The sequence below is a fragment of the Alosa alosa genome, chromosome 5 (assembly GCF_017589495.1).
Source record: "Alosa alosa isolate M-15738 ecotype Scorff River chromosome 5, AALO_Geno_1.1, whole genome shotgun sequence".
Taxonomy (NCBI): domain Eukaryota; kingdom Metazoa; phylum Chordata; class Actinopteri; order Clupeiformes; family Clupeidae; genus Alosa; species Alosa alosa.
Window position 1 is genome coordinate 16522350 of NC_063193.1, and position 25432 is coordinate 16547781.

At 42.5% G+C, this 25432-nt stretch overlaps 2 protein-coding genes across 2 annotated transcripts; one reads left to right on the forward strand and one right to left on the reverse strand.

Moving 5' to 3' along the window:
- The first annotated feature begins 1720 nt into the window (after window positions 1–1720).
- pold2 (polymerase (DNA directed), delta 2, regulatory subunit) lies at window positions 1721–7911 on the forward strand. Its single transcript, XM_048242549.1, has 11 exons — window positions 1721–1863; window positions 2352–2576; window positions 3010–3131; window positions 3573–3696; window positions 3821–3935; window positions 4064–4262; window positions 4686–4766; window positions 5041–5198; window positions 6195–6322; window positions 6724–6825; window positions 7083–7911. The coding sequence occupies exons 2-11, from the start codon at window positions 2360–2362 to the stop codon at window positions 7238–7240; spliced, it is 1404 nt and encodes a 467-aa protein (XP_048098506.1). The 5' UTR covers window positions 1721–1863; window positions 2352–2359; the 3' UTR covers window positions 7241–7911.
- On the reverse strand, window positions 7746–25432 carry aebp1b (AE binding protein 1b). The gene is made up of 20 exons (XM_048242547.1): window positions 25061–25432; window positions 20825–21136; window positions 20423–20569; window positions 19253–19387; window positions 18885–18959; window positions 18179–18229; window positions 17130–17183; window positions 15328–15399; window positions 14313–14422; window positions 13880–14019; window positions 13266–13350; window positions 13013–13157; window positions 12301–12389; window positions 12021–12144; window positions 11464–11660; window positions 11046–11225; window positions 10089–10743; window positions 9713–9852; window positions 9370–9469; window positions 7746–9115 (listed from the first exon to the last, which is right to left on the reverse strand). The coding sequence occupies exons 1-20, from the start codon at window positions 25323–25325 to the stop codon at window positions 8583–8585; spliced, it is 3609 nt and encodes a 1202-aa protein (XP_048098504.1). The 5' UTR covers window positions 25326–25432; the 3' UTR covers window positions 7746–8582.

Sequence of the window (25432 nt, forward strand, 5' to 3'; positions counted from 1 at the left end):
CCAGAATTTGAAAAATTTTCAGCAACCAGAATTTGAAAAATGTTCTCGGGGGAGGAACCCTAAATCCCCATTGTTATAAAAAGTCCGACCTGGTGATTTCAAGGGTCCAGGCCTGGGCACTCATGTGCGTGATATATGCCATCCGTTTCAACACAGTGCACAAAAATGGGTTCCAACGTCCGTCCTAGTGTTAATTTTGTCACCTATTTTTAATTTAGTCTTAGTCTTAGTCTTGTGACGAAATGTCCTTTTTAGTCTTTGTCATATTTAGTCATTCAAATATCATTTTTGTTAGTCAAGTTTTAGTCGACTAAAAGTCTCGTCATTTTAGTCTAGTTTTAGTCAAAAGAAAACTAAAGGTACCTTAGTCTTAGTCAGTTTTAGTCAACACATTTTAGTCTTTTTTTTATAACAAATTATTTCTGATTACCATTTGAGTCAAATAGTGTTTCACACATCTCAATTTTCCAACAATATTGTGTGTCCACAGGGCTACTCATCTGTTATAATTACTCATTCTGATTTTTGTCAGTCAGTATGTTTACATGCACAGGTAAGTCGAGCTACAGTTATATCTCGGCTGGGATTTGACCATAGACAGTAAAGATTTGACTGGACCACTGTCATATTCGTAGACCAGTGTTTCTCAAAGTGTGGTCCGGGGATCACTGGTGGTCCATAAGCTATCCCAAGTAGTCCGTGAGCAGGCGTGGTAAAATATAATATAGATGAGTTGTTTGCAATATTGAACCAACTTGTATGTAAAAACAGTTCTGCACCACTGTCTATGTAAGATATGCCAGTTTAAATCATACAGTATGAATCCACACAATAAGCAAAGTGCAAAGACAATAAGCAAGATGGTTCAGTGAGTAGGCCTATTGTGTAGACTAATTATAGGCTACTGTTGAAGTAGGTCTAATCTTTTTTTTTTTTTTTAGCTAGGGTTAGTTAAGTGGTCCTGAAACTGAAAAAGTTTGAGAAACACTGTCATAGGCCAAAGTATTACTGTTTTACTCCGCCTCGCTAGATGGATGGCTTACAACACATTCCCCCAAACAGACTTTCCATCTGACATAGCTAACTTTAAGTATTAGTTTCCATTTGTAGTGGTGCACACAGTGGGCACTTTTAAATATTTTTTTCCAGGATATAAAGTAGATTTTCAAGGAAAATCACTACTATCTTGCTTCATGTCCTTCATTTGTCAAAATATTTTTTTAATGGACTGCTAGGCTTTAATGGACTGGGTTCTTGTAACCTAAACAGTTTTAAGATTTTAGCCCAGGATATAATCTGATCAAAAGCTGTTAACATCTTTCTGGAAGACATAACATCTGAGGGTCCCTTTAAATGGACTGCTAGGCTAATGGACTGCTACACCCATGCTGTTGGAGGACCCCATCAATTTGCTTGTAGTTTCTTGGCCATTCCAATTGAATTTCTGGGCTAATAATGGGCTTTCCTTGAGCTTTACTCACTTGGGTCACTAGCATAGAAGGCTGCTGTTTCCTTTCTGAGTGCTTAAGAAGACCACCATGGCTTCTAAATCGGATAATTCCACAATAACCCCGTGGCAGCCTACAATGTAATCAGTACCTCTGGGTATCCTGTTACATAATGTGATTTGCAGGAATGCAAAAACCACCACAGTAGTGCAGAAAGCATGTGTACTATAATAATATGACCTTAAGGACCTCAACAGTATGGCGCTCGTGTTTGTCCTTTGACGTAGGAGTTCAAAGTTGAAGCATTTCGCGGGAGATATCAATATTCCAGAAACATTGCACCCTTGTGTTGGAAGTGCATTTTGTGTTAAAGTACATATTCCAGCTTCTGTAACAGTCAATCAGAATAGCAAAGGTAAGGGTCCACATCTTTATAATGTGGTGAACTAGTGATTTAGATGGCCAATAGGGCAGATAAACGATGCATGTTGTATATTGAATGTGTAACGTTAGCTAACGAGGTTAGCTAATATACACTGCTAACAACATTGTTAAATTATCCCAGTCTGAAAGTGTAGAGGATGCCATAATGACTTATACAGCCTTATTGATTATTGCCGTGTATACGGTGGATTGGCCACCAGATCTTCGGAGTGAATCTGTTGTCCAACAGTCTGTGTAAAATGAAAGTCAAAACATTTGAGTCGCCGGCTAAGTTAGCCGGACGGTTCATGTTTTAAAGAAGGGTGAACCTTTGGTTGCTTGAAATTTTTGATGCACTATGGCTAACACGATCCATGATGGACTTTGGCTAAAGCTAACGCCTGTGTGTCATTTTAGAGTGGTAGCTGACTTGGTAAACTTTTGTGTCAATGTTCACATTGTGATGCAACGTACACACAGGTATTGCCATGTTCTCCGACATTATTGATCAGAAGGAGTCTACATTGCTCCAGCCGCCCGGTTCGGAACAGCCTGTATTTCAGCGGGAGCAGCTGTCATACAAAGGCTGCTCGGAGCGCTTCCGACTGGGTGAACGAAGCTTCAGTCGACAGTACGCGCACATATACGCCACTCGTCTCATGCAGATGAGAGACATCCTTGTCAAAAGAGCCAAGCAAAAGTGGGGTAAGATTTGTGAATTACTGTAACATAAAGTGTCAACTATGTTCCCTGTTCTGTCGATCTGTACATCCGTACATCCATCAGTGGCATTGTCACTGTCATTGTGGGCATCCTTTTGGACAGGTGGAAATGTAGTCTTGACAGTCAGCTGAGTAATATAGCATTCACTGAACCCATGACTGCAGTTGTTTGTAGGAGTATCCTCTCTTTGTACAAAGTTAAAGGCTAACCGGTGACTGTGTATTTTCCTGCGATGAGGTAATTCCTCTGTACTTAATCCATAATATCCCATTGATATCTTTTCTAAAATGTAAAACAATGGAAATGGAAATATGTGTGGCACAGAATACGTTGTTGTCACAGTGGACCTTTATGGGCTTTAGAAGATGCAGACTTTACTGTGGTATAGAATTAAACCTGAGTCATATATCTGCAGGAGAGTCGGTGCCCATGCGGAAGTTATGTGATCTGCCGATGGGGGAGCATTGTGTAATTGTGGGTACCATCTTCAAACACATGGAACTTCAGCCATCTATCCTGAAGGAAATCAGTGAGGAGGTGAGAATTCCACACTCTCATATCAGCTTTCCCCATTGTAATGTGATTCCTCAGTAATAATGTCAACATTCACCACACAAATCCTTCACCTTCACCCCGCAAAGCTCTGACAAATGTGCTTTACACTGTTCCCCTTACTATGCTTACTGAAGAGATCAGTGCTACTCTGTTTGGAGCCGTGATAGATGGGCGGTTTTCAGTGAAGGGGAAGGTGTGTGTGTGTGTGTGTGTGTGTGTGTGTGTGTGAAACAATTTGACTGGAAGCAGAAGCAGGTTGTTGGTTGAATGTTGATGAGAAGGCTCCCTCACCCACCCACCTTCAGCTGTCTTCCACTGAGATAATGAAAATCCCTCCGCTTCAGTGTCAACACGGTCTCATGGAAGGGCTTTTGATTTGCAGTGCCTGTGTGAGTGCCTTAAATCCCCTCTTTGTTCCATCAGCACAACCTGTTACCCCAGCCGCCCCGCACCAAATACATCAGCCAGTCAGACGAACTCATCCTTGAGGATGAGCTGCAGCGAATCAAACTAGAGGGAAACATTGACGTTGCCAAGTTTGTCACAGGTAGGGCTGCCATGTATGTAACTGTAGTTCTCCTCTCACCTGAGAGAATCATTTTGAGAGAGCCATTTAGTTTATAGGCTACATCCTTTCTTATTGGTATTGTTCTTGTTTTGTTTTGTAAAAGGCAGTGTGATTGCCATCTTGGGCGCAGAGAAGAATGATGGGAAGTTCACTGTTGAGGACTTCTGTACAGCAGATTTGCCAGCTCAGACTCTCAGAAAGGTCCCAGAGGCCGATCGGTGAGTGCCTTTTTTTTTAATTAAAGTTTGGAGGACATGTTGTTCATAAAGTGTCTATATTGTATATACAGTATAAATATGAGTTAACATATCTTGATCTCTTTCCTCTGCTCTCTTGGCTCTGACAGGTTTGTTTTGCTTGTTTCTGGTCTTGGATTGGGTGGCACCGGTGCCGACAGCATGCTGGGACTACAGCTTCTGGTTGACATGGTAACAGGACACTTGGGCGATGAGGGAGAACAGAGTGGAGCGGCGTCCATCTCCCATGTTCTCTTGGCTGGGAACCTGCTGAGCCCAAGTACCCAGGACAAAGACTCCAACACCAAGGTGAGGCAAGTGGAGTGGTGACAGAGTGAGTGGAGGTAGCGTAGTGGTTAAGGAGCTTGGCTAGCATGCAGTAACCTGTAAAGTTGTGGGTTCAACTTCTGCCTTTCCACTATTGTGCACTTGAGCAAGGCACTTAACCCCGGGACAGTGGGCCTTGTAATTACCTATGTAAGTCGCTCTGGATATAAGTGCAACACTGAAAACTGAAAACAGTCCTTGTGCTGTCTAGATATCTTTTAGTCTCTTAAAGCATTATATGCAGCAGAACCTTAGTCTGTTTGCAATAGTGTCCCTTTTGGTACAGCTGTACCAATTTGTGATCAAAAAAGAGAGTATGTCCAAAAAGCATTGCGTTGTTTTTCAGGTGTTTTTCCTTTTTCCCTTTTTTCCTCACGCTTTTCCTTTTTTTTTTTGCCTTTGTAGGCCAAGTACCTGACTAAGAAAACACAGGCAGGCAGTGTGGAGGCCATTAGACTGCTTGATGAGCTGTTGGTTCAGCTAGTGGTAAGAAACTAAATCTGCCCTGCAAAAATTTGCCTTATTGTGCACGATGGAGAAAGAAGGTCTTATTTGCTTTGGATTAAAGCACTTGCTGAATACTATAACCGTAACCAACCACATTGAAATCTGACACGGTGGAATATCTTTCAAAGGAGCATTGTAACACAGAATCCATTATGAATATGGGATGTATATGATCTATTTTTCCTTAACCCTGTTTATGACATTGAACTGTTTTTTTAGTGATTGAGTTTGTTCATATTTCTGTCCTCTGCAGGCCTCCGTACCTGTGGATGTGATGCCAGGCCAGTATGACCCCACCAACTATACATTGCCACAGCAACCTCTGCACCGCTGTATGTTCCCTCTGTCCACTCCCTACCCAACCCTGCAGCTGGTCAGCAACCCCTATCAGGCCTGTGTGGATGGTGTGCGGTGAGTCCTTTTCTGTTGGAGACCGCCCACACATTCTCTTCTCATTCAAGGAAACCGCCACTCTTGTGAATGTAGATGTGATGAGTCAGTGATCGTGTGAGTGTGGATTTGGATTTCAGCAGATTGAACATCAGAAAAGCACTCTATCATTGAAATCAGAATCAGCCAGCTTTTTTGGGACTGCCTCAAATGTTCTTGATTTAGATATGCATTTCATTATCTCATCAAGCTTAAATAGAAGTGGTGCACCACTCCATTGTCAAATTTGGTTTTGTAAACATGCTAATTACCAACCGAGAATTCTCGTCGCAATTCAAAATTCCACTGGAGCTCCAAGCGGATTTGTACATGCAGCCTTACAACACTGTTTACAGCTCGAGTCACGGTGAAATGTAATTTTTGGTACATAGCTAATTTAGATAAACTTATGGTGTGGGTGCTTGCGTTTCTTTAGGAATTCGCCGTCTTGGTTTGTATAGAAATGCATATTAAGTGACACATAGGCCTACACATAAGAGGTTGGACATACGTGACGGTTGGTAATATGTGACCTTCCAATTATTAAGTGATGATGGGATAATAAATCTCTTTCCGGGTCCAACGGCTTTCAGAGCCGCTTGTTTTTCTCCAAAGACAGTAAAATAAACAATTTTGTCAACAATTCAGAGTAGCATTTAAGAAAATTGTCATCATACTACTCACTTGTTGCCTCAACCTAATAAAATCCTATTTTTTGCGGAAGGCTGGATGTTGCCCTTGATTGTATCATCTGGCTGCACAGCTATAGTAATTACTCTGTTAAAGTTAAGCGATTTTGTTTTACTCTTACTAAAATGGAGGTGATGTTGACAAGGTTTACAAGTTGCGAAAACCGGCTGGTTGCGCTAGCAAACGTTTTTTGTTGAAAAAGCTGGTGGACCCGTGATGTCGGACTTAACAACCGGATAAGCATTGGTAGTGTGATGTAATTTTTCCCTCTTACTGCCGACTCCTCAGGTTCTTGGGCACATCAGGTCAGAATGTGAGTGACATCGTTAAGTACAGCAGCATGGAAGACCACCTGGAGGTTTTGGAGACCACACTCCGTCTGCGCCACCTGGCCCCCACTGCTCCGGATACACTCGGTCAGAACACACACACACACACACACACACACACACACACACACACACACACACACACACACCTACTCATGCTGCTGCGGTATGTTTTCATAATTGTATTGTTTCAGTTACTATCTTCACTGAGGAGTGAAGAAGAGCTCGTGGACATTTGGATTGTGTAGGATCGTATGATGTTTGGAAGGAGTTTGGAAGCCTGCCACTGATCATATTATGTTAATTGTAGAACTGTTGTCATACTTTGATATTTAACTGTACCATTACTTAGTGTGACAGAATAACTTCTGTGGGAAAACAATGCAAGGACTTATCAACAAGGACTTATCAACAACTAATCACTGTAGTGCAGTCTCATGTTGTGTTCTCTTCATCCCTCTTTTCTCCCCCTTCTCCACCATTCCTAGGTTGTTATCCCTTCTATCAGAACGATCCCTTCATCCTGGAAGAGTGTCCGCATGTTTACTTCAGCGGAAGCGCTCCCAGTTACCAGTCCAAGCATATTACAGGTCAGTGCAGGTAACCTACAGTACGCTGTATGGCATACTTCGGACGTACCTGTAGATGCACAATCTTTCACCTGAGGGGCTCACTGAGCTCCTGTTAAGTGTACCCTTTGTTCAGTTTGTTGTTTCTGGCTTTATAAATCATAAATACCCAGTGCAATTGCATGTATTTTTTATGTTTTAGTTATAGTTATTCATTGAAGATATGGTTCTTTATTTCAATGGTCAAAATCACTGCTTTGGCTTTTTTATTTCTGTAGGTCCTGAAGGGCAAGACGTCCTCCTGTTGGCCATCCCAGAATTCAGCAGCACACAGACAGCCTGCCTAGTCAACCTGCGCACTCTAGAGTGTGAGCCAATCAGCTTTTCCTCCTTCTCTGATGAAGATGAAGAATCTGAAATGAATATTAGCCACTGAAGCCCTGCAGTTGTATTTATTGCCCATGACAAGTGTCCGACTGGTAAAAAGGATTTCAGTTTTAATTACCAAAGTATATCTACAGTATATCATTACACCATGATGTATGGATATGGAAAAACATGTTGAACACTCTTAGGATGACTAATTCTTTGGCTCAGTTTGTGTGAAATTTGATCATTGGACAACTAGGCACAAGTCATTGTAACGATACTGGCCATGAAGTTTCCCAGCCATGGGTGTTATTCATGTTTTTATTGTTTTTCATGAGAGCAATAATTTCTGTATTGGAATCTGTCCATGTAAAGTGTTTTAATACTTTTTGTGGATTATAATTCTGTTACACAGGTAAACGTCCACCTGTTAAAAAACATAACAAGCAAGGACAAAGGTATTGATAAGAGATCCTTTCAGGCATTTAAATCGCTGTAGATCTTAGTGTGTTTGGATGGATTTCCCCACCCTTGCATTTTGTGAGTCAATTTCATGGCAGAAGACAACAGCACTATGTAAACAAGCCTTTATTCGCTGGAAAATAGTCATTGACCTCAGCTACACATTGAGAAATGTTTCTGGATTGTTCAGTGCACCCCCTTAGTGGAAGCTGGAGCAGTTGCCTTTGAGGGTGAGGAATGTATAATGTAAATAAAAACTCTTTTGTATCGAAATGACTTTAGGTCTCTGGCATCTCTTTGTGCTTCTTGCATTTCCCTCTTATATTACTCATAATCTCACTTTGACGTTACATTTTTTTGTCAACCCACTTTGAGAAGCCTAATATTGTAAACACTTCCATCACTCTGTTCCTGGGGTTGGAACTTTGTATCTCCCAGAGCTACTCTAAATGGTTTCAGACCACGAAACAGCTTCTCTACAAATTTCAACCAAATAGTCAATATAACAAAAATAGGACAGACCCAGGTAGCCTTCTAGGACAGAGATAACTCAATCTTCAATCTATGTACCATCAGTCTATTACAACATGTGCCTTGTGAGATGCAGATTGTAATGTAGGTGTGAGAGGTGTGTCAGTGAAGCTCTGCTGTGTTGAGTGCCTCACTCTCCATGTCTACATATGACTCAAGAGTGGACAAAGACCTGAATACAAACTCATAGGTGATACAGGACCTAAGACCAAGTCTCTCCTGTTGACATGAACCGAAAGAATAGTTGTAATGAGAGCTTAACAGATGTTACTTTGAAGTGCACCTAAAAGCTAACCTAGGATTACGATGGTGCCAGTTATCCCCCATTGATAATAACTGGGTTACTGATTTAGGAAGTGTGACCCTTGTCCTAAATTTGTAGTTTGGCAACTTAATTCCATGGAAGCGTCTCATTTTTAATAGTCATCAACATTGTAATTGTAGTCCAGCCCCACATTATAATCTGTGGGTTGAGTGTCCTCGAGCCAGGAGTAGACCCAGGGAGTGGTAGGGGGTTCTGTAGTTGTGGTAGTTGTGGTTGTGGTGGTTGTGGTTGGGGCCATTGTTGGGGCCATGGTTGACTTTAGGGCCAGAAGCCTCTGCTGACGAAGGAAGCGCAGCCGTCGTAACCTTTGTAAACGGTTGTTTCTGACGTTGCCCGACGCACCATTGTTCTCTGAGCCCGTCACTCTTGCGCCGTACCCTTGTCTGCTGCCGCCATATCCCTGTTGGTTTCCATGGCTGAGGACACGAATGGGCTTGTTGCCATGTAGGGCCATGATCTGCTTAATGCGGTCCCAGTTGGACTTGCTGAGGTCAAAGTTACACAGGGTGGCGCCGGGCTCGAAGCCCACCACGCACATCTTGGTAAGGGGTGCGTAGCCCTCTGCACGTACAGTGACGCGGTATTCTCCAGGATTCACCAGGCGCCAGTAATCCCCGGACTCCGCTGGGGGGGGAGGGGGGAAGAGACGGAACAGACAAAAACAGCAGAAATGAGAGTCAGCATGTGGGGGAGGCCAGGACAGGGACAGGAGGTGAGGGGGAATAGGGAAGAGAAAAACAGAAGAAGTGAGAGTAATCGCTTGTGAAACCATCTGCTCAGCTGCACGTTTCTGAGTCACAGTGAGTTGTAATTGATTTCAATAAGTGGTACAAGATTGGTACTACATACTCATAGCCAGCAAGAGACACTTAACTCACCTGTCCTCATGTCGTGGTTTACCCCCTCTACAGATACAGTGGCGTTATTGATGGGGTTCCCTTCTTTGTCCCTTACCACACCCCTAATTCCACGGTGCACCTGAGGGGAGATCAATTTAGTAGGGACACTGCAGACTCAAAAACACAAAGCTCTTGCTACATATTTAATGTCCCCATAATATCTTTATTTCTTTCAATATATGATCTGTCTTAACTTATGCATTTTAATTAAGATCTCTATCTGTACCTAAGGCTACAAATTCCTGAAAGTTTGCTTCAGCAATTCTTTTAATTAAGAATAGGTCATCAATTCATTAAGGATAGGTCTTTTGTGGAGACTCACCTGGTCCATGAAGGTGAGGAGGGCCTCTTTGTTGTTCTCCCACTCACGGCGCAGTTCACTCTGATGGGGGAATTTGTCACAACCCAGGAAGATGGACAGCTCAAAGCAGTTGGTGTGAAGGTAGCTGAAGTCATTCATGCCTAAAGAAGGGGAAAAAATGCATCACTGGCAGTTATTTCTCTCATTGTGGTTTTTAGATGAAAGGGCTGGCCACAAGAGGGCAGCCTCTATCCAGTTAAGCATGTAAGATCTAATAGAAAAGTGCCTGTTTAAAAAAAAAGTCAGTGGTTTGTTGAATTCACCCATGAGGGTAAAATCTGCAACCAATTATAATGTGATTCGTACAGCCCAGTTGCCCTGTTGGTGTACTACTCACTTCCTGTGACAGGCTTCCATTTGGCGCGGTTCACAATGCCCATCCCTCCTGTGGGGTCATCACCATGGCAACCCCCTTGATAGGTCTGCGTCATGCTGCGGTGGGTTGAGGCGAACGAGACTGCCAGCCAGCGGAAGAGCGACTGGTCTGCAATGGTGCGGATCTCGTCCTCGGCCTCCCCTCCGTACCCCTGGGCCTCCCCTCCATACCCCTGGGCCTCCCCTCCATACCCCCTTTCGCTCTCCTCTTCATGGCCTCTCTCGTGGTAACCCTCTGGGTAGCCCTCAGGCTCACTCTCCTGATGGTACCCATAGCCTTCGTGGTGGTATCCGTAGCCCTCAGGGTAGTGTCCCTGGTTCTCCTCATGATAGCCTCTCTCCTGGTGATGGTATCCATAGGATTCCTCGCGGTACGAGTCAGGCGCCTCGTGGTAGCCAATATGCTCCCAGCGTCTGTCCGATTCCTCCTCTTCCATATACTGCCTCTTTCGCCGAACAACTCGCCGGGTCCTCTTGTTGCGGTCCTCTCCCTCTTTGGTCAGGCGGTGCATATCGAAGGGGTATGTCACCAGCCTCTCGCCCCCCTGAAGGTTAGCCCCAAGCACAAAGGGGTGGGTCTCCATCCAGGAAATGATGGCTCTGGTTTCTGAACCAATCTGAAAAAGAAAGTAGGAAAATTGATGTGTGGGAAGCATGTAAAGAGCCGTGAAGGCGTCAGGGCGCACTGAAACTGGTACACATGGCAGGCATAGCATTACATAAGTTCCACTTCTACTTGATGTTTGTAACATCATTCACAGAAGTAAAACCTGCATTCCATTTCAAATCAAACCAAAAGCAGAGGTGGGTACTCTTTTAGTCGAAAGACTTAAAACTCCTGTTATATCGTTAACTTCACTTATACAACCATAATTTACAACCATAATTCTTCATTCTTTTATCCACATTTTTCTCTAACCATTCCATTGTCGGCCAGGAAGCCCTCAGGGATGGGCACATGATGATTAGGCATCACTTTGGGCACCAGCCCCTTGTCTTCTGCGTCCCACAGGATGGTGTTGAGGTCGGGGAAGCTCTGGAAGATGTCATAGCCCTCCTCAGTCCAGTGACCCAGCTGCCAGCTGCCAAGCTCAGACCCCTGTGACCAGAGAAGCACAGTGTTAGAGGAATAGATGAACACAAACACAGAATGTAACTTGGAGGAAAACAAAATTATAGCATTGTTTTAAAAAGGTTTCCTGGAAATGTTGAATGTTTGTCCATTTGAAAGTGCTCTACACAAAATGGTAGCTCAAATACTGGTTAAAGCTAATGGATTTGTCCCATGTAATGCATTATTAAATTAAATTAAAAAGTATGGTTTAAAGGGCGCTAACCTTTTCAAAGGCCTTTACATGGCCGTCTGGGTTGAGTGAGGGCACAAGGTGAATTCGGATCCCCTCCACCAGGCGGCGCACTTTTGGATTTCCGTCCTTGTACTCCTTACAGAGGTACTGCATTAGCATGAGAAGCAGCTCCCGCCCCAGCGCCTCGTTACCATGGAGACCTGCTGTGTAGCGGAACTCCGGCTCACCTGTGGTGTGTAAGTAAGTCACAGAACTCAGATCATGAAAAACACAATGGATCACAGCTGCTGTCTGCAATACATTAAATCATTGCATGGCAAAGGGTTCAAATGTATGCTACATCTGATTGCATTTGTAATGCTTTGTTCTTCTAAAAGGTTATGTTCTTAAATACTTTTGTGTTTTCTTGAAAACTTATGTTTTCCACTGCAATGGCATTTCTCACCATAGTCTAGGGGTTTCAAAAAATTGAGACTGTTATATGGAAACACATATACAGCACATAAATATGTTGTTTGTTTTGGATGCTCTTGTAGAAATAGTTGAGCACACTAATACCAATGCTAGTAAACTTACAAGCTACCCACCTGTCTCATGCATGCCAGGGTTGTCTGTAATTTCCATGGCATATATCTCCAGACCTTTAGAACTCTTGCCTAAGCTGTAGAATCGGGTGATGTTGGGACACTCATCTGAGACGGATTTCATCAACTGCAAAAATGCAGAGAAGTCATGATCTGAGCCAATGACATGAAAACATTCAATTATATACTGTGCATAGTGCAACTAAAGTTCCACCAAGAACAGGATTTGTCAGTTCCAATGTAGATAGGTCACTGAAAGCGACATATATGATCCACAACACACCTTCTCCATGTCTGTGTAGCTATGATGGGTGAAATCAAGGTCGTCTCTGGGGGTCACTTCATTCTCACTGTGGTAGACGCTGACAGGATCTGTGCATTTAGATACAATAAAGAAAATCATGGCTCATAAAAAATTGGGCTACAAAAGGCAAATCATCCAGACAGCAGCCTATTATTAAAGAGACCAAATATTGCTTTGAAATAAAATATCAATGCTGTTACCTCTACTGTATCTAACTCAGAATCCATTTTCAAACGCCAGTTTTGCTTTGATGCCAAACTTTACTTTGCATTCAATTAATTAAGGTAATTTAAAAATCACAAAGTCATGCTTTGGTAGAGGAGATGGTATGGTGCTACAACTGACCAACAACGGTGGTAGGGTTTGTCTTCTATGTTAGAGTCCTCCATATTAGAACTACTATGTAGTGTACATTCACCAATACTTTGTCACCAGGTGTGAAATTACCACAAGGTGCACCACATATTGTCCCTAGAAGGTAAGTTCCCCATAACCACACAAATTAAATATGTGTGTGTCAAATATACTGCATAAAGAGATATCAAAATGTAAGAAATGTTTAAAGCAACACAACAACTATCTAGCACTTCTGTCTGGCAGAGAAAGAAGCACTCATCTGAGGTTTGGCCACTGGACACTAAATAATTTAGTCAAACTCTGGTACACTGTCTGCCAAAAGTAGCACTATCACCTGGTACTGGGCAGCCCATGACCTCCATCCTCATGCAGAGGCTTCCATTCCAGCTCTGAGGCATGACCCTAATGTAGCGAGCAACCACTGGCTCCACAAACTGTGCCATCACTGGAGTCTGCTTATCTGAGTTGGCAAAGAAAAGCTAAGGAGAGGAAAAAAGACAAAATTGTTGCAATCTAAATCTAAAAATCTTAGGTCTATTTCTTGAAAATAGGTCAAATAAAACAAGAAAAATGTCGACTTAACCCACCCATTCAGAGTAGCCATCATTGAGTATAATCCATTCACGACTGTCATTACTGAAGGCAACATAGTATGAGGTCACAAAGTCGTTACTGTAACAGAAAGATAAGAAAGGTTAACAGGTTATCAAAGATTAAGCATTAAGATTATCAGTTAAGCAGAGAATCTATTGGTCTAAATGAGTTAGAAGTCCTCTCGACTACTTCTAAGCTCTCATAGGCTTTGGTACTATTTTTAGCGCTAAAATGCTTTATGAATCAATCTCAGTAAAAAAATTAGCTGTCCTAAAGTTAAGACTGACATGACCATTATTATATAATTTTCTCCAAAATTCACCAGTTAGGACCTACTTTTAGCCTTAAGATCCTTGAGAATAAAGGCCCTGATATCTAACATGTCAAATGTCCTTGTAAACACATGTACGTCAGGATACGCTATGTACTACAATGTGAATATGCATGACAGATCTAGTAAATGTTTCTCATAAAAATGTACAGAATACCTTATACTGATTTGTGTGTGTGTGTGTGTGTGTGTGTGTGTGTGTGTGTGTGTGTGTGTGGCAGAGACAAGTGAGTTATGAAGTGATGGTGTGAGATAGAGCTAAAGAGATCTCCTCACTCTAAGGGGTCGTCACGGCCCTGGGTGATGACCCCGGTGAACTCGGTCATAGTGTGGGCATCCATCTCAATCCAGTGCTGTTTCTCCTCAGGGTTAGCGCACCACGCTCCACCATGCAGGTCATCATCGTTGGCAGAGGCCTGGACACACAACAGCACATAGCCACAAGCATACACATCAGTCTCAGGTCAGAGGATGATGGAGAGGATCATTTTGTATTTGTATTTTCTTTAATTATTATTATTCCTGTGAACGCTTTGGCAATGCATCATATGGTTTGTCATGCCAATAAAGCATATTTGAATTTGAATTTGAATTTGAGTGGTGCAGAGTGCTGTGTTTTTGCGCAATTGCAATATCTGCCAAAAAAAAAATATACATTTTTGAAAATATACTGTTTCAGTGTATGTGATATATGCATGTGTGCATTCACCTGCATGTTGAGTCGTGACCTGTGCACTCCATAGCGATACTGGGACATAGATGACGCCACCAGCTGGTCAGTAGCAACGCGATGGGACTCCATACCAAGTGGAGGGCAGTCTGGCAAAACACACATTTAATCAAAGGGACTTTATTGTCAATTCCACAGTTCCAGGGATCAAATTACGTCTGAAGACAAAACACATTTGACCAATTTTTAATATTAATATAAATGTTACTGACACCGATAGCTTTACAGTGAAGATTCCATACTGATGACAGGTTTATATTTATATATACAGTAGATACTTCAGAATGTCGAAATATAATTTTATTGAATTTATTCAAAAAATGGTGAAAATACTGTTCTGTGTAGCACATGAACACTTCACATTAGCGTTTAGCCTTTAAATCACATGGCTTATTTTCAAAACAAGACACCAAAATTCAAGTAAATGTGACGAGTAATTTTGACATTTCCAAAACACAGATTTTTATTGGGAGACAAAGGTATAGAAAGACTTTTCAAAGAAAGTATTTCTGTCCCTTCAAATATCTCAAAATATTATTTGTTGTGTTCCTATAAACAGGAAGACTCAAATAGTAGTATTCTGCAGGTCTGGGATTCATTGTATTAATATATTGGCAAGCCATTACAAGCATTTTATTCATGACTTGAATGGTTTCAACTTACTTGAAAAGATGACTAATTCTAAGCATCTGTTTGAAACAAACAAGACAACTCCTCTCTGTTGTTTGGAAATTTCCATTGAGAGGGACCAGCTGTCTAACGGGGACAAGGCTTTGGCAAAGATATCCCTCTCCAACCAATACAAAACGGCTTACGAAACAGCAGGAGGCACACAAAATCTAGCAGAGGCACAAGTCTTTAACACGAGTCTTTGTAATAATAATAATAATAATGCAGAGCGGCCAGAGCAGGACAGGAGTTTGGACAAATGGGCAACATTTTTGTCTTCTCTAAGTACACAGTAAGACAAAGCACAACTGATTGTTACACTCACTTTTGGGATCTTTGTAAATGCGTGGCGTCTTCAGCCTCCTCTCTCTCTCCTCCTCCAGCTTCCTCTGTCTCTCTGCCAACGAGATGTTTAGAGAAAATGAGGACCACCCCAAAAAAGAATGCTGTGAATGTGCTTCCCCTGTGGAGCATGCAACACACTGAAGGTCCCTGACCAATACCGCATGTGTCCTCACAGGCTACGGTCATGTCAGAGTTCACATCTGTTTGTGTACAAAAGCAAAAACGATAAGTGTAAATGAATGTCCAATGTGTGAATGTAAACAGCGTAGTGACTATTCAGAAACATATCAGCATTTCTCATTCAAATCAAAGGCATCACAGCATGTTGGTTTTCAGGTCAATTGGCTGCTATTGCCCTATTTCTATTCCTGTTCCTCAGACTGCTTTCATATGACATTTTACAACAATTTATTGATAGTATGTTTGCGGAGCCTGTTTTTGTTCCTGTTTGCTGCTTCAAAGCCAGGACTGAGGGGTTTATGTAAAAATGTGGAGTAGACGCCAAATCAAACAATCTTTTCAAAGGGGCCCCCAAGCTTCCCTTGAGCTGGGCCCGGCTCAAATAGCAAACGGCTCCAGATGATTCTGCTAAATTCTGGAATAGCATGACCTAATGTTGATCTACGCTTAGCAAAATGTGAGACAGACCACAGTCAACTAAATACTCCCAGTGGTGCAGATAGTTCTCAATAGCCAGGAGGATTTTATCATAAGGGTCCACACCGGGACAATTACTGATCAGGCACAAGAGTAGAAAAAACAGAGCCTGATAAAACTGATTTATGGCTGATTTATGGCTTTATGTTCACAGTTTTGGGTCAAGAAGGATAGATGCACACGCACACACACACACACACACACACACACACACCCAAACACACACACACACAAACACACACACACACCAGTGATTCAGCACCCCACAGGCATATAGGACTCTAGATAAAAGAACATTCCAGCCACCTCATGTAAAACTCCCTTCATTTTCACTCCCATAGTTCTCCACTCCAGTTTTTTTTTTTTTTTTATCTCTGTGTGCCTTTTCCATTTGTTATTACACCTCTTAGCCTTATCAGATCCAGGGTCATGTGAAAGCCAGTCTACTATCTACTCCCATTCATCATCAAAGGTAGGTGCTGGTAAATGTCTAATACCAATTTCTAGGAATTCGGGAGACAACTTGTTACAGGGACCATATTTTCAATCTCCCACAACTTCCCTTTAAATCACTGACACCAACCAAAACACATAAATGTGCACTGGTGGTTCAGAAGAAGTGCAAAATGTTCCTTGGATTCAAGGCTGCATTTACTTATTCTCAGTACACCATGCTGATTCCAAACACATTCAGTCACTAACATGCAATATGGGCTGAGACGTGTCAGATGAAGCCAACATTGTTAGCAAACGTCCGTGTCAGCTGAGTTTTATTTGTGACCAAGCTTTATGGGCCTGGGTGGACGGCTAGAGGGAAGTCAAAGGTTCCCAATTCACACTTGAATATAGGCTTTAAAAAATTACTTTTAACTAAACCATTTTCTCCTTAAACTTCTCTTATTAAGATCGTTCCATCCATTGTGAAATATACTGTTTCTTTGTTGATTTAAAGACTTGCCAAGCTGCTCTATATACCAACCCACAGTAACCTTTAAGATGGTGGTCTTGCAAATTTGAGGACTGATTTGACTGAAAACACACTTGAGAGCAGTTGTTTTGACGTTTCTAAACAATGGGATGAATTACTGATCAGCGCCTTGCAGAGAAAAACACAGCATACTATACCTGTCTCCTCTTTGTCTTTTCTTTCTTTCTCTTTTCTTTCAGCCAGCTTCCTGTCTGTAGAAAACCAAACAACCACAAGGATAGCTTCAGAAACAAAGCCAACACTTTCAAACTAAGTCAACTATGGGTGGCTAGAGTATAGCCTTCAGGGGCCAAAACCCCACTGGAAAGATTGATGGTCACACTGGATTGTGCACATAACCTCTTATGGTCCAATATCTTAACAGTTACACTGCTGGGCTTATATTTATCTTGAGCACAGTATTCAGTACTGTCTTTGCCAAATAATGTTTCTATATGTTAAGCCTGTAATGGCATATGGATTTACATTAAATCCTAAAATACATTATGGACATTTTTTAAACTAACTTCTCATCTGCTCAGTGTTGGTAATAGACCATATGTGTTGTGTACATGTCTGGACAGTTGACTAAAGTTTGTACCTAACAAATTCCTCTCACTCCCTTGCATTAATCACACTATGTGTCTGTGCTTGTTGGGTTGGCTGGCTATCTCTCTTCATGTTTGCAACCTGGCGCGGTTTCAGGAGGCCATTTTGTTTCCATCTTTAAAAGAAACTTTTTACAGAACTTTCAGAGGGTCAGGTCCTCTGTGCTGTGTTTGCCTGTGTGCATGTTGCTCAAACCAAAAAGCTTCAAGAAACACAGCAAAACACTGGAATTGTGTGTCATGCCTACAACTGTGAGCAGGCCTCTATGAGTCAGAGGTCACATGATCTGTGTCTGGAACGTTTGATTGGCCCCCATGGTGTACAGGGGATATTGGCAGGTTCACTCTTTCTGTCTTGTCTCTCTCTCGAAGAAACTTGGTCTTCCTTCTGGTTCAAGTTTCATCTTGCAGTTTTCCTACTTTCATCTTTGCTCTATTATATTTTCTCTTATTTCCTGACTATGTCTTATACTCAGTTTGGAACAAGGGATACCCCTACTCTTACCACTCTCCCCATTCACATAGCTGTCTCAGTCAAAAACATACATTCAATATACAGTCTTAATTAATCACAAAACCGTTATGACAGTGGTACATACCATAGTCATAGTCATACCATGGTGTCTCGTAAGGCGATGAGGTAGGCTCCTCTACAAAAGAGCAGACATAGATCAACTCAGCTGACAGACTTTCAAGATTAACACAGGATCAACACAGCTGCTCCCCTTCAGATCCAGGCTAGTTTGGGCTCCCCCTTTCAGGCCCCCCTCCCCTCAAATTAAAGTGTCTTTGTTAAGACAGCCGCTACACAGAGGCTGTAATTCACAACGTTTGCAGATTTGGGGTTTCTGCATTTACAGTAGCCTTCAGCGAATAACTGCTTCTGTCTGTGCGCCCTCAGGAGAAACCACAACTGAGGCTGCGGCATACTTATTTCTCTTTTTTTGTTTGGGGAGACGTGTGCTAATGGCCAATGTAACCACCCTTTTATTTGGCTGGTTAAGACTTTAATGTTCATTTACAAGAATTGAAAACTCCCACATTGACGAAATGTTGTTGCAGACGCTGAAAACAGACTTGTGAAAAATTGTGAAAAAAAGTTTGAACTGGTTGAATAAGTAAAAATGTGTGTGTGTGTGTCTGTATGTGTGTTTGTGTGTGTGTGTGTGTGTGTGTGTGTGTGTGTGTGTGTGTGTGTGTGTGTGTGTGTGTGTGTGTCCACAATCACTTCTGCTGTGTCCAGATCTGCACTTATGCCCTTAATGCTAGACAGCAACTGATTTGTGACCCACATATGTAACCCACCTATGTTGTAGTTCCAGTCAGCGGTTGGGCTCACCTCCTTACCATCTGGAAAGGGTAAGTTTTCTGGAACCTCAACTGTTGGAATGTGAAAAAAGGGCCGTCAGAGAGGCAGAGAATTTAAACAAACTTGGCTCAAATGCTCCCATGCCTGGGTGTCCCAGACAGTGGTAATTGGCAAAGGAGCTGTTTGAGAGGGCAGACAGGATTAGTCCATGTCTCTGTAATGGACAAAAAGATGAGGAGAGGAGGAACATGCTATTGTGTTGTGTGAGCTACGTAATTAGTGTAATATCTCATATATTTTACCACTTTTTGACACAACACACAATAACAGATCATGAAAAGGCTTGAAGTTGAGTGGCACTTGCATGTTGAGTCCCAGTAGTCCTCGTCCACCAGATCAAACACTGGAGGGGTGGTTGGCTCTTGGACCCGCTCCTCGGGCGGCCTGTCTGTTTCTGTGTTGGTCTGCTCATCTGGTTGCCTCCAATAGTCATCGGACTCTACAGGAGAGAGATTAACACGTATTGGGGCAAGAACAACAGAGAACGAACAAACAAAAGAAAGAAAATCAAAGAGATGTCTTCACAAATGAATATTTTAAATACAAAAGCCTACTATAAAACATGTCTTTCAAACACCATAACCCCACACCAAATCTGCAAAACCATACACTAATTCTCAGTGTTTGACTGTTTTCAATTTAAACACATTTTGCAAAACACCACACACAATTGTCTACTTAACACAAAAATCTAACAGGAACTAACTTGATTCGGTTTTTCAAACACAACCTATCAAAATACCACTTATTCGCCACTTATTTACACTCAGTCCTAAATGTATAAACACTCATTACTTTACTGAACACCATCCGATCATTGCCTTAGTATAGGCTTATGAATAGATATACTCTATAGACCCTTTCAATTTGTTCCTAGAGGATTTCCGAACCAATGTAGATACTTTGAATAGAAAATTAATTGGACTTTAGCGTAATGTTCTACAAAAAGTCTACGTAAAACTTTTTTTATTTTTGTTTGTCCCCAGTTTACCATTAGCTCAATGTTGTTTTCTATGACCGGAAATTCCTTAGAAACGCATAATGTTTTTGCAGTTGAAAGGGTCTATAGGTCTATGAATACACATATCACACACACACACACACACAAACACACACACACACACACACACACACACACACACACACACACACACACACACACACACACACACACACACACACAGGCACAGGCACACACACACAAAATCCCCACATAACTCATTTCAGACTAATAAAGTGCAGCAGTTCAGCCTCCAATCCAAGGCAAGACCATACTTCTATGGTTTCTGCAGTCTTAAAACACACACACACACACACACACACACACACACACACACACACACACACACACACTCCTAACCAGAATGATTATGTCTTCAATTAGTGTGTCTTCTAGGTGCTGACACAAGAGACCCACATTTCCTGACTGAGGGTAATAACTCGCGTGGCCTGCTGGAGGACGCGGCCGTCTCACCAGGGTCTGGGTAGGCGTACTCCTCGGTGTCAGCCTCGATGGTGTAGATGGGATCCGTGAAGGTGTCGACCGGAGGATCTGTTGGAGGTTCCGTAGGGAATTCTATGGGTGGTTCTACGCTGCTGTCTGCAGTACTGTCAGGGTACTCTATGAAAATAGAAGAACTTGGATCACATTTTTACCCCTATTTTTAAGATATACACACAGTAGCGATACTACAAAAAAAGTCTCTAATTGCAATGATCATCTATAACAACATACATTGATATAAATATATCAAACTGTAGTGTGCCCAACTACATATCATTATTGTATTCTGCAATACTATATCATGACATTTTTTTTTAATTTGCATTAAATGAATGTGCTTTGAATCTGTCTGGAAACGAAAAAGGCCCCAACCTTGGTCCCAGTAGGAGTCTGGGAAAAAGTCCTCCTCGTCATCGTACGCTACGGGCACAGTGGTGGTGGGGGCAGGGGTGGTGGTGGTGGGCAGTGGGGTGGTGGTGAGCTCTTTCTGCTTCTTGTTCTTCTTCTTCCCTCCCTTCTCTCCTTTCTTCTCCCCCTTCTCTCCTTTCTTCTTCTCCCCCTTGGGTTTCTTGGTGGGCTTCGGCCCCTTGTCCCCTTTGGGCTTTTTGGTGGGTTTGGGCCCCTTCTCTTTCTCCTTCTGCCTCTTTCCCCGGCCCTCTTTCGGAGCTCTCTTGGTCCTCGGTGCTTCAAAAGAGGGAGGAGGAGAAGACGTGACAATTTAAGCTCATCTCTGGATTAATGACCTTGTCTGGCTTGTGTGTGCTGCTGAACTGTGTACCATTGCAGACATTCTTTTCAGGATGCAATGTGGATACTACTCCATGCAAGAGACTAATGTGGATACTATCCTAGAACTAAACGAATGGACCCCGGCCAGATGGCAGTGGATCTGATAGAGGCAGCTTATCCTTGTGTTTCTTGCTACTCTTAGAATGTTTAATCAGCAAAGTTATTTGGAGGGGATAGTGAATCATTAGTCTTTATCTTAGAGGGGAAGGAGAGCCAGATAGCTTTCCCACCAATACAAAATCAAAGTCAGGGTTCAACATATGGACTGTATATCACAGTTGTGTACATTCAGGACTGATCCTGAGCTCCAGAGTGGGCTTAACTTGCAGTGGATAAAATGCACAGCAAAGTCTAGTTTGTATCAACATTGTTTGTTTCAGTTAGTTCAAATCAATGACATATGATATACTGAACAAAAACATTTCTTTAGTCTTCAGTGATAAAGTCAGACATCTAGCCACCAGAAATTCCAAAGGGCACTCTGTGGCTTTAAGCTGAAAGCAAATGTCAGAGGCCGAGTGATGTTTGGTCAGTTAATTAGGTGCCTCTATCTTCTTATCCAAGTTTGTTGTAAACAAAGATACTATCATGAAAAACAACAATAACACAGAGAGGATGTCTCCTGGAAACTACATCCATTACCAGCATGACCAGTCATACTTAACCTGAAACAATAAAATTAGACTGACAAAATACCTCACTCTTTTAAAAAAGCATTAATTTAAAGAGGCCATGGCAACTTTTCAGACAGCCTCAACTATCTGTGGCTTTCGTTGTTTCCTTTGTGGATGTTTGGACTGACGATGGGGAGGGAACACTCAGCAATGTCTACTGAGACAGCTGGCTAACACTCAGATAAATCTGTCAAAGTTTCCAACACGTGGATCACTGGTTTGTTGGCTAGTCTCCATGGCCAATTTTGCTAACTATCCCCCCACTTTCTGTTTTGTGAGCTCTAGACCTTGTATGGAAAGAAATCCCCCAGTTACACACTCCATAAACAGGCTACTGTGACTGTGCCAAGGTCACTATGTCTGCCATCCTCACCCTTTCTTCTGTGAAAGACTAGAACAATTTGAACAACGGCAGTTTTAGTGAAGTTATGATGGGTCTGACCACATTAGGAATGCTGTATGGAGCATGTGTGTTGGCACCCTTAAGGTCATCCTATGTTGATACAGATGCTCCTGTATTTAAAGCCCATCCTGTGTTTGTCTCTCAGGAGTAGACAGGGTAGCTCTGAGGGGGGAAAATCCAGACTTTCAGCAGAAATCTATGTTCCAAATGACATCATTTGTCAAACACTGAGCTGGACTGAGAGATCTGACTTTCACTTGTTATTCAGTGTGTGTGTGTGTGTGTGTGTGTGTGTGTGTGTGTGTGTGTGTGTGTGTGTGTGTTTCTCCACAAACTGGTTAAAAGTTCTCCACCACAGTTAAGAGTTTGAGTGTAAAATGGTAAATGTTAACAGTTGAGGAGAACACATCTCTGCTTCACTTTGTTTGGTTTAGTTTAGTGCTGGGTTTGTATCTCTTGCGGTGTAGTGGTTTTTCGGTGTGGACTGGGGTGAGTGAGGTTAATGTCTGGACAGGTGTTGAAGGGGGCAAAAAGACAAAAGAAGTTGAAGTCTCCCTCCAACACACACACACACACACACACACACACACACACACACACACACACACACACACACACACACACACACACACACACACACACAAACAAATGGGGTCAAAACACCACCTGGTACCTTTTGAGGGATAAAGGTTTTCGGTGTTCTCTCTTCTCAAGGTATTTTTTCCTTATCCAACTCCTTACATATTCTCTACTCATTCTGGCATGTCTGTCCATCTTCACCCCCAACCGAAGCTCCATTTCTTCTCCACAGCTCAATATGCACCTCACCCCTCTTCCCCTCTACGTTTTTCTTACAGTCTGCAAAAGTTCTCTCTCTTTCTCTCTCTCTCTCATTCTCACTCACTCACTCTCTTTCTCACCACTTGACCACAGAGACATATCCTGCTGAGCGATATGACTCAGTCAGTGACTCTGGTATGGGATCAGTTTTCTGTAGAAGGGCAAAAGAGAACTCTTTCCACAACTTTCATTTGGAATTCATCTCCCATTGAACTGGTCCAGACATAGCCCACTGCAGACCAAAAATCCCTTAATATCCCAGGGCAGCTTAAGGCTGCTATTCTGTCAGGGTTAGCCTATATAAATGGAACCTATGGTCATTACATGACTTGTTTCATTTAAGGTTGACTTTTCAAAATGATGTATGACAAGACCAGTGTGTGAATGTTGGTGATTTTTTCCCTGCATGGAGGCAGAAAAGAAAGACTAAACCCATTTTGGGAAAGCTGCCATTCAACAAAGTGAAATAAAGTAATCCAATGGAGTCCATCACCAACTCTGTTAATAATGGGAGACAGGAGAGTTTTCCCTCCGAAAAATTCCACTGAGTCTCGTACAATTGAGATTTCATCAGAAGCACACAAACCCCATGCTCCTCCATTCATGGCTGCAGCCCATCTAAGTCCTCCCATATGAGATTACACCTTCACAGTTACATAACAGCTATTTAAAACATTACTCGCATACTGTACTTGAATTTCCTTTGGACCATTTTGAATCTATCCTGAGAACATGTACATGTACAATTCAATGGAAACATATCCAGAATATGGAGGCCAAAGTAAAGACCTCTTAGAGTGGCTATAACTGTAGCCATTATATTTTGAGAGCCCAGGTAGTATGTATAGTCGCTTGAGCTAGACTGGATTTGGATTAGTTGGGTCAGCTACATCATACTCTTCTGTTTCCCTCATTTGCAAACACTGGCAGTTCCACAGCAGCGGCTAGACAGGGATGCTACTGTAAGGCGGTTTGCAAGGAAAATGACGTTGCCCGGTGAGTGGACACCAAAAAGCTTACTCATATAACCTCAACGATCAAGGCATGGAAAGCGGTGGTAAAAAAACATGTTTCCATTTCCATTTCCGATGGACACAGACATTTTAGTGTGGGTGAGAGTTTTGTTGCTTCTGATGAGTCATCTGGTTCTGTTTGAAGAAGAATCTTGTGTTGATCTGTGCCCAGATCATCTTGCCAAGGTGAACCATGGCCATCTGTCCATTATGCGTTCAGCTCATCTTTTGCAAGACTGTGCTTGCAACGCATGCATGATGAATAATGTGTGTGTGTGTGTGTGTGTGTGTGTGTGTGTGTGTGTGTGTGTGTGTGTTATTCCAGCAAAGTGCTGTCAGCATGTCATTGAGGACAGTTTTGGTGTGTGTGTGTGTGTGTGTGTGTGTGTGTGTGTGTGTGTGTGTGTGTGTGTGTGTGTGTGTGTTTGTTATTCCAGCAAAGTGCTGTCAGCATGTCACTGAGGAAAGTTCTGGTTTAGCTCAACTCTCCCCCACCTCTTATCTTGTTCCGATCTGTCCTGCAGCTGTCCTGCAACTGTAGCTCTGAAACTTTTCAGATGTGTATGGCACTTGTGTCATTTACCCCATATATTACCACACGCCACAAGTTAGACAGATAGAAAAGAAAAGTATTTTAGATATTCACATGCACATTATTCAGAATGCATGATGCCAATAAAACATTACCAGCGCTGCTAATAATGGGAGACAAGAGAGTTTTTCCTCCAAATATGCCCCCTGAGTCTCGTACAATTGAGATTTCATCAGAAACACACACACCCCATATGCTTCTCCATTCATGGCTGCAGCCCATTGAAGTCCACCCATATGAGATTACACCTTCACAGTTACATACCAGCTATTCAAAACAAAAGAACATCCGCTTTACCTGGTAGCACACCTTCTGCAGACCTCTTGGCCACTGGCTTGACCAGCCCAAGTACTCTCTGTATTCGTCTGCTTTCCTCTTGAGTTAGCGTGGATTCCCTGTGTTCCTCATCCTGGGGTGGATCTCCCTGGCTCCTCACAAGCTCTTTGTCCCCTGTGTTTGTCTCTATGGAGTTTCTTCCAGAACACGTAGTGAGGCTCAGTGTGCAGCCCAGGCAGAAGAACAGCAGGGCCAGGCACAGAAAGGTGCCTCTCACAGGACTCATGCCTGGAGCTAGTCTGTCAGTCAGTCAGGCAGAGAGAGAAAGAGAGAGAGAGATAGAAAAGTTCCTGAGCTCAACAGGCAAGTAACTCAGTGAGCAAAAGAGGTGTG

What these genes read in the sequence shown, in the direction of transcription:
- aebp1b (XM_048242547.1), bottom strand. Translation starts at nt 25,325, where the DNA reads ATGAGTCCTGTGAGAGGCACCTTTCTGTGCCTGGCCCTGCTGTTCTTC. An exon ending in TGCAGAAGGTGTGCTACCAG is followed by an intron (nt 21,137 to 25,060) that starts GTAAAGCGGATG and finishes CCTCTTTTGAAG; the next exon opens with CACCGAGGACCAAGAGAGCT. An exon ending in ATGTAAAGGCCTTTGAAAAG is followed by an intron (nt 11,226 to 11,463) that starts GTTAGCGCCCTT and finishes CTCTGGTCACAG; the next exon opens with GGGTCTGAGCTTGGCAGCTG.
- pold2 (XM_048242549.1), top strand. Translation starts at nt 2,360, where the DNA reads ATGTTCTCCGACATTATTGATCAGAAGGAGTCTACATTGCTCCAGCCG. An exon ending in AAGGTCCCAGAGGCCGATCG is followed by an intron (nt 3,936 to 4,063) that starts GTGAGTGCCTTT and finishes TGGCTCTGACAG; the next exon opens with GTTTGTTTTGCTTGTTTCTG. An exon ending in GCCTGTGTGGATGGTGTGCG is followed by an intron (nt 5,199 to 6,194) that starts GTGAGTCCTTTT and finishes CCGACTCCTCAG; the next exon opens with GTTCTTGGGCACATCAGGTC.